Source organism: Eimeria necatrix, genomic scaffold (assembly GCF_000499385.1).
Source record: "Eimeria necatrix Houghton genomic scaffold, Enh_scaff1032, whole genome shotgun sequence".
Taxonomy (NCBI): Eukaryota; Apicomplexa; class Conoidasida; order Eucoccidiorida; family Eimeriidae; genus Eimeria; species Eimeria necatrix.
This window is the reverse complement of record NW_013651837.1, coordinates 1-11,959: the sequence shown is the minus strand read 5'-3', so window position 1 is coordinate 11,959 and position 11,959 is coordinate 1. Positions and strand designations below refer to the sequence as shown.

Below are 11,959 nucleotides of genomic sequence, written 5' to 3'. Positions count from 1 at the left end.
GGTTTATACGGTTTCGAATTAAATAGCATGAAAGTGGTTCGTAAGACTCCGAATTAAATGGCATAAAAATGGTTCGTAAGATCCCGAATTAAATAGCACAAAAAAGGTTCATAAGATTCCTAATTGCATGCGCAAAAAGGTCTTCTTTGCGAGTTTCTGCCTCTGGACTGCAGCGTAGTGTTGCGGCGGTCGAAGCTGCCGATGAGTCTTATCAACGATGGCAACGTGGGGGGCAAGAAGGAAGCGCTGGCGGCTGGGGGCGCTTTGCCGAAGTTGAGTGGGGAAGCTCTTCTGGCCATAGAGCCTTTCGAGGGCGTCTTCGGCAGCAAAAAAACCCGCAAGAGGCCCCGCCTGCAGGCTGCGGACTTGGCCACTTTGGCCCTGCAGGTGGGCAGTTGTCTTTGCCAGCTGAAGTGCTCTGGGCTGCAGCACTTCGAGCCTGCAAAGAACAGTCTGTGCGAAGGTCGGGCCCTTTGCATGCAGGCTGAAGAGAAAGAAGCTGCTTTTCAGAAGTCCGTTTCCGCTGGAGATGTGCCGGCAGATGATGCGGAAAGTGGAGGCCCCGTGGAGTTGATATTCCAAAAGGGAACGAGCCGCAGGATATGGGGAGTGCGCCAGCCCACTCAGCTTAGAGCACAGATCACAGCAGTCTGGCTGTTAAACTCTTATATTTGGCAAGTTTCAGTTTTTTCTGTCTTTAGAGGCATTTGGCGAACTCATTTTTTACCGCTGTTTGTTCACAGGAGTTGTACAAAGTCATTGACGCGTCGGACGTCCTAGTGCAAGTTGTAGACGCGCGTGACCCGATGGGAACGCGGTACGCTGTAGTGTAAAATGGCAAACTTCAACATAATAGCAATTATAATAATAAATAGTAATAATATCCGGTGATGCCCTTGTGAAGTACTTTTCTGAATGGCAAAGGTGCATCGCGAGGGTTTCTCGAGCGATCTTAGCGCGCCTCTGCAAATTTGATGTCCTTTTCTGTGAAGTTGAAGAACTGCACCTTTTGCATGTTTTGGTGACTTATATTACTCATGCACATTTCTGTTGTCTTTGCTTGTTTGGCTGCGCAGCTGCAGACGCCTTGAAAAGTATTTGAAGGCGCACCGTTCGTCGAAGCACTTGGTGTTGGTCATCAACAAGGCAAGCCACTTGCATGCATTTTCGAAACATGTGGTGTTTGCTTTATATCAAGCTTTGAGTGGCCATGGAATGCGGTTTTCGGTGCTGTGTATGCAGGTGGATTTGGTACCTCCCCGTGTTGCACGTTACTGGCTGCAGCAACTCAGCAAAGAAATGCCAACGCTGCTGTTACAAGCCGACAAGAACAAGAAAAATTTCGGAAGAAACCAACTCTTTCAGCTTTTAAGGTGGGGTTTCATGGAGATCTTGTGGAAGACTTTTCGGCGGCCTGAATCAGCAACTTTAGTAAAGTCACTTCACTTCTTTTTGCATGTTTCCGACGCAGGCAGTATGGCCAGTTGCTTTCGAATAGAAAGCACGTATCTATTGGGTTTTTCGGATACCCCAATGTAGGAAAGAGTTCTATTATCAATTTTTTGAAGAGTAAACAAGTATGCAAGGCGGCGCCAATACCGGGGCAGGTTAGTCATGTTTCTTGGGTTCCCCTACCCATCTCTTGCAATTTTTGTGTGCCTTTTGTGTCACTACCTGGACCCCAGTGAAAAATTGCATGATTCAGCATGAACTGAATGCGAAACCTAAACAAATTCTTGCTTGTGTTGCCAAAATGGCTGGCAATGGCTCGCATCATCACCAAATGCGCATTCGCGTATGTAGCTCACTCGCTGTAGGAGGGTTTCACGTATAGATGGAGTTGGCACATTATACCACTCCATCACTCTTGCATGCAAATTTTCCTGGTGTTCTCGCAGACCCGAGTGTGGCAATACGTCGCTCTCACCTCCAAGTTGTACCTCATTGACTGCCCAGGAATTGTTCCCATCAGCAGCGAAGCAGGAACCGACACCGACAAGGTGCGGCGTAGTCATTCTTTTGCCAGTTAGCTACAAGTAAATTCCGCGGCCCGCAGGGCTTAAATAAAAGTAATGCGTGGGGAACTGAATTAGATCTGCGGGCTTTTAAAAGAATTCGTTCAAGCTCCATCTGCTGTTTTTGCCTACCCGGACCATGGGTGAAGACACTCTCCGAGCTTTATTGCATTCTGCCAGGTTATGCGCGGCGTTGTTCGTCCTGAAAGAATCAATGCCCCTGAGGAGCACATTCAAACTGTTTTGGAGAAAGTCAAGAGGTACATTTCTCTTCAGATCTCTTGAAGAGAGGGCACTACATTGGCAACTCTGGTCCAGTAGCGCAAAGCATTCCCGGTGCTGACTTTGCGCGTCTTCAGGGAAGCTATACTAGCCCGCTATGGCTTAGATTCCAATATTTCTTGGGAAGATGCTGAAGAGTTTTTGTCGATCTTGGCCGTGCGACTTGGGAAACTCAAGAAGGGAGGGGAGCCGGACATCTCCACTGCCGCCCGCATCAGTAAGCGCAGCGCAGTTCGCATGCAGGGTGCTGCTGGTGCCTTTCTTTTCTTTTTGTTGATTGTGCTTCTCCGTTATGATTTTTTCTCGTGATGCAGTGCTGTACGACCTCCAGCGGGGCAAGCTGCCGTACTACGTGCTGCCTCCTTGCCTAGAGGCTGAAGCTGCGGAGGCAGCTGCAGAGGCCGATGGCACTCCGCTGGACGGAGCAGTGGCTGTGCCGGAAGGAAATGCACTAAAGCTAGATGGCAGCAACTCTGAGGATTTAGCGGACAAAGAGGAAATCAACGGCTGTGAAGAGGAAGACGGGACTCAGCGGCCAGACGACGACACTCAGCAAGGGGCTCCGGAAGTGTCTGATAGCGCTGCAGCAGTATCCACTTCTGAACCAAATAAACGAGCCAGAATCGATCGCTCTAGTAGTTCATAAGATTTGCGTCGTTTTCGTTGTGTTCATTTTCTGCACGCTTCACCGAATATTTTTTCGAAGTTTGGCGTGCAGTCAGTCGCATGCTGCGTCGAGCTGAATGCTGCAACAGTGACAACTTATCTGTTCAAAGCTGAGGCGAAGCTCTATAATTAACTGAGGCCTTTGGGGATTCATTTAGTTCTGAGGCCCCGCTCAGATCACTGCATGCGCTGCATTAGCACAGCGGGGAAACTCGTGCAACTCTGGGGTACCAGAATTCTCAAATTAGTAACAAGCGAAGTTCCTGCAGCGATTGCAGCGAAAGCGGGAAAACGTAGAAGGCACTTTTGGCAGACCCTCTGGTTTACGCAAGCCCCATTAAGGCTAGAATTGGAGGCACAGATGATCCACTTGGTACAGAGTTGCAGACAGCCTGCAAGATGCCACACGGGCACACACCGTGTAGAGTGCCAGAGGCCAAACGCCTTTAAAGCGCAGGTATTCCGGCAAAGACAAGGCGCTGCAACGCAATACTTCTTGGACCGACACAAAGGCGACCAGTTTGAAACAATTCGCAAAATACAAACAGCATATTGCTGCAAATTGCCGAAGACAGCCAATTCTCCGCCAGGGAGCTGGACTGCTGCACTTGTTGTGCACAAATACGCACAACAGTGCACTTTACATGAGCGCCTTCTGCATGCATTTCACTAAGACCCTGGGGCCCTCGGCAGTCAGGGCTCGAGAGCAAAAGAATCCGTTGAGGGCACAGGGTTTTGTGTTTCCTTGCTCGTCTCTGGCGATTTCCCGCGAATCCACCACAAACGAGCGAGCACTAAATACATGGAGAGCAAAAGACCAATCATTGGAAGCTGCACGACGTACAGCCCTTTCTGGCCAAGGCCAACTGTCAAGTGGAACAGCGGGCTGCACAGAAGAGATAACAGCCCCCCAACGAGCTGCACAATGCCGATGAGACGGCCGAAGAACTTTGCTGGAAAGTTCTCCTCCACGAACACGAAAACTTGGGAAACGAACAAAGACATGTACACCATGAAGCAGAGCACAGAAATAATGCCGGTGGCCACCGTCTGTTTCAAGCTGAATGCGTACGCCAGCACACCTGAAGTGTTAACTATTCCCATAACTGCCAAAATGCCAATACTTTCCGACAGCTTGCCCAAAATGATGCAAGGAATGAACGAGAACGGCAGAGCGCTGCCCAGAAACTCCAGTGCAGTCTGTTCCAGAATCCGGTCGTGGGCTTCTTGATAAAAGGAAGTGATCCATCCAACAGCAACGAAGTATATAACGATGAGAATGTAGCGCTCTGAAAACATGGTTTTCAGGAAACTGCGTTTCGAAAGCGTTCCCACAGCTTGCTGGGGGCTCTTCGGCTCAGCCGGCGCCACGGAAACTGCCTCCAAGCCAAGCTCTCCCGTTTCCTGCGTGGACAAGGGAGGCCCCGCCGGCTCGCCAGCCTCGCTGGACTCTGTGTTTTCTGGCAAGTCGCCCTCGAAGACTTTGAATGCCTTGAGCGGCATTACGAGGGCGTCCACCGCCAGGAACAGACAGGGGCCGAAGCCCACGTACCACCAGCACCCCGAAATGCCCCCGCCAGTCAAGTAGGAATTCAATATCAAGGGAATGGCGAAAGAGGCAGAAGACGCAGACCCAATCAGCGTGATCACCGTGGCCGCGGAGCCCGGAAACAGGCGAGTGACCAGCAAAGTGGGAAGGAAAGCTGTGTCTGCCCCCAGCCCCATGAAAATAAAACCCAAGTACACGCGCGCGTACGACTCCGCCGTCACTGTGGATATCAGGGCCCACGCGATTATGTGGAAGCACTGGCCGATCACGGAGGTGATCTTCGGGCCGAGTGTGTCCATCATGGTGCCCGCCAGCGCACTCATTGTGCAGTGAGTGGCCAGCGTTATGACGAATAAACTCTGCACGGAGGCATCTTGCTGGTCACATATGTAGTTGTTCCCGAACTCCCGCTGGTCCTCCACAAAGCCCCCCTTCCCGTCCGATTCGCACTTGAAACTGAACACTCCTGCCCGCAGGAGCATTGCGGAAAGCGGAGCCCACCCGAAGTAAACACATCCTGTCATAAAAGTCTGGAGTACATAGAGCAAGAGCAGCGCGTATCTGTTCAAGTTGAGGGGCGTGGGCTGTTTGGCTCCAGGGAGATCACCACGTGGCAGGAAGCCGCGCAGACTCTTTGGAGGACATGAAAGGCCCTGCTTACTCTCCTTTGCCATTCTGCAATCAAACGAGTTTGTATTTATAAGCTCCAGTAGCTCTGTGAGGTACTGGAACTGAACCGGGTGCACGCGATGGGCTGCGGTGAACAAGTGCGTCAACAAGGAGGCTCCCGATTACGCCGAAGCTAGTCAAAGTATTCGAAAGCATGAAGAAAATCGCAGAGTTGAAAACGCTGAAGACTTTTATTGGCAGACTCGGTATTACCGCGGATCCGCTCACCTCAGTCTACGCAGTCTGATGGACACACGTACTCGTGGGGCGGGCAGCAGGTATATGAACCTAACCTGCATAAAAACGTGCTGCCAAATGTTTCAGAAAGGACTATCCTGTCAAATTTCAGATTTATTAATTTGTTAGGAATTTCACGAAGGCAACAATAAGCAAAGCGGAGCAGCGTCGGCGCAAAGAAGCAGCCAGTTGAAACTCCTGGGTGTTCGAGTTCGGTGTCATTCACAGCGATAACAAACACTCCCCTAGACAGAAACGAAAAAGCTGTAGTTTTAATTTTATAAACTCTCTTAGAAATATACGCAATGACACTTGCGGCAGCCAGAGGAGCCATTCAACACGGACGCGTGCTAATTAGACTGGATCCGATACTTCGGACTTCCAAAAGAGACACGATCCAATAATAACGAAGCGCAAAAAATATGAAAATTTTCGAGAAAAGTGTACAATATGTATAAAGAATTCAATTCGGCATTTTTAATGTGGAAATGCGATTATGGCACGAACCCTAAAGCAACCTGCAGGATACAACTGGAAACGAAATAGCGTCACGTTTAAGACAGTGATTGCTGCCTAAGGTTTTAAATAATGAATAGACAGGTATGTAAATACCATTAAATGCAACGTAGACACAGTCTTAGAAGGGCGCACTTGCTGAGAAAATGGACGGGCTGCGGCCGCTTCTGCTGGAATGCATAGTATATATACAGCAGCTGTTTATGGCTTATCTTGGTAGTAACAGTGATGCGCAAAACTTTATGAAACTCGGCGTTGAGAAAGCTGGAAAATGCCACTCCAGCTTTACCCTTTGCAACTAGAAGCCGAGCTATCCGTGCATATAATGCAAATCAGTCGGGTATGCGACTGCCCAGCGAAACATAAGATCTTCTGATAATATAATACAAATTATCTGGCATAAATACAGTAGAAGGCCAGGAGCTTTACAAACTCCATGTTCAGCTTCTTCATAAATGCCAAGGTGGTCCCAGTAGGAGTGCCAGTGCGGGCATCGCCTCAGTGCAAATTCCAATGCAGTTTCAGTTTAGAAAGCCTTTGTTAGTGAAAGCTGTTTGTGAGTTGTGCGAATCCTTTCATTAAAAGCTACTGAGAAGTAGAACTCGCAGAAACCATTCATCAGTCTTCTCATCTTCTTGCTAATAACTGCAAAAGTTTCAGCATTTACTGCTTTCTTCTTGCAAATGCGTTTCGACTCCTTTCCATTTGCATCTGCACTGCAAGCAGCACCTCTCTGCTGTTTCCCATTTAATGCAAAACAAAGAAGAATGCAAATAGTGAATAAAGACAAAGATCGCAGAAGTATTTCTTTTCCTGCGGCGATATTCATTGCATGCGGAGTTGTGTGTGTGTTGGGGAAGCTTTGCGCGAGCTCGTGGCAGCAGCGTTGCTTTCTTTTTAGGCGGTTTTGTGCGAATTTTTGCAGGTTTTTCTCTTAGTGGATTTATTTGTTTTGAATTAACAAAGAACAAGAACACCTTTTGGCTGAAGTTCCGGCGTTTCAACGCGCGACTTCTGCACTGTCTCAAGCCCGTAGGCTCCGTGAGGCAGTGAAGCTCTACTGCGCTACAGTGTGTTTCAAAAAGGGGGTTGAAATGAGCCAAATAAGTTTCTTCTTTCAAAGTAAGGCCCTCAGACACATTTTCACGGGGCCCAGCTGGAGCTGAGCTCTTCAAAGAAACGCTGCACAAGTTGTCGCTGCGAGCTTCTGAGGTGACCCACACGAAAAGCATTTCCCCCGTGCCTTTGGGGGCAAGCAAAGAGGAAAAGATTCTAAATTGACTGAATAGTGCCTTGTAGCTGGCTTTGCGGCCAATTGCACTGCAGAAAAGGTCTTTGCCAGGCTGCAGAGTTAGCTTTCTGTTTGTCCCTACGTGTCTGTAGCTCGCGGCCAGTGAGGCCGGAGCTTTCCGTGCACTTAGACAACCCATAAAGGCTTCTTTAGGCACTACATTGCATTCTAGCCAGTCCTAAGTTTTGCTGTTTTAGCCGTAGCGGCCAAATTGCGTGCTGGCCAGTAGCCCAAGCGGCGCCGGAGGCGTCTTGGAATGCAGCGTAGAGGCCCCGTGCAGGTTATGGCGGGCGAGAGAGGCTCCGTGTGCACTAGAGAAAGGCGTTAAATATATATTTGTTTAGGAAATGCGAAAGGAGTGTCAATTAAGAATTACTTGTTTCGGAGGAAGTAGTAAGCTGCGGCAGCGCAGCGCCTGCAGCCCAGTGTGAACCGTTTGCGTGGCTACCTGTTTCGGCTGCGAACGACTAAATGCTCTGGAGCACTTTTGCAGAAGCCTTGCAGAAGACGAAGCAAGAAATGCTGCTGAATTAGGAAAAGTGTTTATCGGAGGAAAAAGCGGAATTGTAGTTGTTGGGATTGGCCGTCGTCAGCGAAGCAGCTGATGCGCATGAGGAGGACTCGGCGGCGGTTAGGCTGTTTGGGCGCAAACGTTGGGTTTCGTTAATCTTTCTTTCTCGAATCGGAAAAAGTGGTTTTTGTTTTTTGAACTGGGGAGCAATTGGCTGTGGAAAGTCTTTGAGCAGCGCAAGTCGCGGCGGAGGAACACAGCACAGCCCTTATAATCGCGTCGCAGCAGCCGGAGCCCTGCGGTGTACCGGCACCTTGGGACGGGAATTTGCGGGGAGTAGCCGCCTGCTGGAAATGGAAGAGGATGGGGTAGAAGTGGATATCGGAAGAGTAGCGGATTGCGAGGTAGAGAAGGGTTTAAGGGAGTAATAGCCCACAGAGCTGGTGATGCTCTAGACGGCGGAGCCTGCGGGTGCAACTGTTGCAAGTCCTGCTGCGCCGCCTTTCCCGCGCCTCTTGGCCATTTTTTTTGGATTTTGCGTTTCTTTTGCCTTTTTCTCTCTTGCGCGTCTGCGGATTCCCCGGGCCGCCGAGCTTCCCGGGCGGCGTGTCCGCCTCCGTGCCCATGGTGTTTTGAACGTCTGCGAATCTCGTGCGTGCCGCGTTTTCCGGCTTTTCCGGCGATTCGCAGCGACTTGAACAGAGTCCCTCGAGCCTTCTCGCCGGCGTTCTGTGCCAGTGCGTTTCCCGGGGCTCCGCGGCGGCCTCTCTCCTGGCCGCCTCGCCTCGCGTCGCCGCGCGGCTCTCCCGCTGCTGCTGCTGCTGCTGCTGCTGCTGCTGCTGCTGCTGCGGGCGAAGATGTTTTTCGGGGGCTCGTGGGTGCCGCGGGGGGAGGAGTTCGGAGGCGCTGCGCAGTGGCTGGGCTACGAGTCGCTGTTCGCCTCCGTGGACGTGCTGCACTGCGCGTTGCTGGGGATAGTGCTGCTGGGCTTTCTGCTGGCTTCTTTCACCGAAGACGCCTCCAGCGACTCTCTGCGGGTTTCCTGGATCGCGACTCAGCTGCTGCCGGGGCCCCGGGCCCCCCCAGCCCTCGGCGCGGGGCTCTCCGACGTGCAGCAAATGCTGAAGAAGCTGGCGGAACAGAAAGCTGCACAGAGACTCCGCAGGCTGCTGCAGCCCCTCGCCGAGGCCCTCGAAGAGGGAAGACTTTTAGAAGTGGCGGCGGAGGCGCTGCGGCGGCTGCGGGACTCTGCGGCTTTCTACGCCCGCGTGCTGTACGTACGCCGCTTCGCAGAAGGCACGCGCCACCTTTTTTACATGGCTCAGAAGATTAAATTGGGAATTGAAGTGCGGCCTGGAGAGTCCGAAGTGGTCACTTACGTGGAGGCCAAGAAGGCCCTCAAGGCAGACAACAGGTGGCCCTTCATGGTCGAGATCGCCAACGTCAAGGCCGACCGCGTCCTCTGCGCAGGCAACAAGGAGGCCTACCCCATGAGCTCCTACAGCTACCTCGACTTCATCCGCGAACCCCAAGTCTGCTGCTGCTCCTGCTCCTGCTCCTGCTGCTGCTGCTGCTGCTGCTGCTGCTGCTGCTGCTGCTGCTGCTCACCTGCTGCTGCTGCTGCTGCTGCTGCTCACCTGCTGCTGCTGCTGCTGCTGCTCACCTGCTGCTGCTGCTGCTGCTGTTCACCTGCAGCAGCAGCAGCATCATCAACAGCATCATCAACAGCAGCATCATCATGATCATCATCAGCAGCAGCAGCAGGGTTGTGTGTCTTGCATGTTTTCTTCTGAGTGCAGGTGCAGGAGGCAGCAATAGCAGCAGCGCGGGAGTGGTCCACTGGTTCTCACGGGGCGCGGATGCTGGGGGGCAACTCGACGATCCTGCGGGAGTTGGAGCGGCGGGTGGCGGCTTACTACGGGCGCGACGACGCGCTGCTGTGCGCCACTGGCTTTCTGGCCACTATGAGTGCTGTGGCTGCAGTGGCTAAGAAAGGAGACTTAATAATAGCTGACAGCCGCGCGCATGCGTCTCTGAGGACTGGCATGAGCATCTGTGGGGCGCGGCACTTGTTCTTCAAACACAACAACTACGGCCACTTGCTGCGGCTGCTGCAGCGCGAGCGGCCCAAGCACAAGAGCTGCTGGCTGGTGATCGAGAGCGTCTACTCCATGGAGGGGGACATCGCTGAGCTCCCGGTCTTGCGGACTCTGGCGAATAATCACAACTGCAAAATCCTCTGCGACGAGGCCCACGGGCTGGGGGTCTTGGGGGCCACGGGGCGGGGGCTGGAGGAGCACTTCAACATGCCTGGGGCTTGCGAGGTCTTGTGCGGAACTTTCTCCAAGTCCATTGGCGGAGTCGGGGGCTTTATTACTTGCAAGAGGCCCCTCATAGACTTCCTGGACTTCCACGCTCCCGGCTCTGTCTTCTCAGCGTCGCTCACGGCCTACTCCGCCGGCGGAGCGCTCAAGGCCTTCGAACTGATGACTGGAGAGCAGCAGTGGCGGATTTCAAAAGCCCAAGAAAACGCTAAGTACCTCCGGGCCCTCATAGAGAGCGGCGACGGCCGCTGGCCCGCGGACTACCCCCAGGAGCTCAAGTACGAAGTCGAGGGAATGGACTGCACCACTGTCATACCAGTGGTCTTCCCCAACAGCCCGCAGCGGATGTTCCGCATCACCACTGCGCTGCTGGACCGCGGCTTCTACTGCGCCGCCGCGGCCTTCCCGGCTTGTCCTTTATTGAGGCCTCGCATAAGAGTCACAGCCACTGCGGCTTACACGAAAGAACTCATGCACGAGTTCGTGAGGGCTCTCGTTGAAACCACTGTGCAAGTCCTTCCCGATGACCAACACGCCCGCAAGAGGCGGTGAACAGTGCATGCAAAGCGGGAGGGCTTGCATGCATGCATGCATGCACGGGAGTGCATGCATGCATGCATGCATGCATGCATGCATGCATGCAGGGGAGGGCTTGCATGCAGAGGAGGGTGCATGCATGCGGGGGAGGGCATGCAAGGAGGACTGGAGGAGGGCATGCAAGGAGGGGTGGAGGAGGGCATGCAAGGAGGGGTGCATGCGTCGGAGTGCATGCGTCGGAGTGCATGCGTCGGAGTGCATGCGTTGGAGTGCATGCGTCGGAGTGCATGCGTCGGAGTGCATGCGTTGGAGTGCATGCGGGGATGGATTGCATGCGTTTTGGCTGCAGGTGGAGCTGGGGCTTGCGCCAAGAGCCTTGAGAGGCACTTGGGAATCCACTTGGCTTCTTTGGTGGGGTTGGTTGTTATGCACAGGAAGCGGAATGCAGAGGCGAAGCCGGAGGCTCGAGGCCGGACTTTTTGCAAATTCCCTTTCCGGCCGGCCCGGAAGTTCAACTTGCTGCTGCTGCGGGCGGCTGCAGCAGCAGCAGCAGCAGCAGCAGCTGCTGCTGCAGCAGCAGCAGCTGCCAGCGCGGGGCCTCCGAAGGAATGCGCGGACCCCGTTTAATGTGTTGTTTCGTTTTAATTCCATGGGGCGCATGCATGCAACAAACTGCCGATTGCGCAGCTCCTCTTTTGTACAAAGTCCTTAACGCTTTAGCTGCGCTTTTTGTGCTGCTTTCCCCTAAGCATTTATGTGTCAGCAGCAGCAGCCGCGAAATGCCATTTTCTGCAGTTTAGCTTTTCTTTTCCTTCACTTTAGCCAATTGACAGTGAAGATCTCCTGTTTTTAGTTGTTTCTTTTCAACAACTTCTAGCGAATTCCCAGTGAAGGTCTTTTGTTTCTAGCTTCTCCTTTTGACAAGATCTGCGGCTTCTAGTTGTTCCTTTTATTCCACTTCTAGCTTCTGTATTCAGTTTTTGTTTTGCTTCACTTCACTTAGCACTTAGCCTCTAAGTTCAGTTATTTTTTAGCTTCTTGAAGTACAAATTGAGAGTGAAAATCTACTGCGTCAGTCATTTCTTTTATTTCACTTTATCTTCTATAAGTGCAGACTGAGAGTGAAGATCCACTGTCTTTAGTTATTTCTTTACTTCACTTTATTTTATAAGTGCAAACTGAGAGTTCAGATTTGCTGCTGAGTTGCAGTTGAGAGCTGCATGCGTCCAAGTGCCCAGCGGGCGCAGAAGGCGTTTGGGCAAAGACTTCACACCTAAACCCTTAACGAGGGTTTAGCTGTTCAGTCCTCAACACCTAAACCCTTAACGAGGGTTTAGCTGGCAAGTCCTCAACACCTAAACC

The 11,959-nt window shown here is 52.3% G+C and overlaps 3 protein-coding genes across 3 annotated transcripts; 2 read left to right on the top strand and 1 right to left on the bottom strand.

Annotated features, from left to right (window-relative positions):
- Positions 1-201: 201 nt before the first annotated feature.
- ENH_00021270 (nucleolar GTP-binding protein NOG2, putative) lies at positions 202-2,943 on the top strand (the record flags this gene model as incomplete). Its single annotated transcript, XM_013578159.1, has 9 exons — positions 202-609; positions 744-817; positions 1,077-1,134; positions 1,243-1,373; positions 1,472-1,607; positions 1,899-2,000; positions 2,196-2,275; positions 2,375-2,514; positions 2,612-2,943. 9 exons carry the CDS (start codon positions 202-204, stop codon positions 2,941-2,943), a joined length of 1,461 nt encoding a protein of 486 aa, XP_013433613.1.
- A 713-nt stretch (positions 2,944-3,656) lies between these two features.
- On the bottom strand, positions 3,657-5,186 carry ENH_00001180 (hypothetical protein; the record flags this gene model as incomplete). The annotated part of the gene is made up of 1 exon (XM_013578158.1): positions 3,657-5,186. One exon carries the CDS (start codon positions 5,184-5,186, stop codon positions 3,657-3,659), a length of 1,530 nt encoding a protein of 509 aa, XP_013433612.1.
- A 3,407-nt stretch (positions 5,187-8,593) lies between these two features.
- Positions 8,594-10,612, top strand: ENH_00001170 (serine palmitoyltransferase, putative; the record flags this gene model as incomplete). The annotated part of the gene is made up of 2 exons (XM_013578157.1): positions 8,594-9,268; positions 9,536-10,612. The coding sequence occupies 2 exons, from the start codon at positions 8,594-8,596 to the stop codon at positions 10,610-10,612; spliced, it is 1,752 nt and encodes a 583-aa protein (XP_013433611.1).
- Between the last annotated feature and the right edge of the window lie 1,347 nt (positions 10,613-11,959).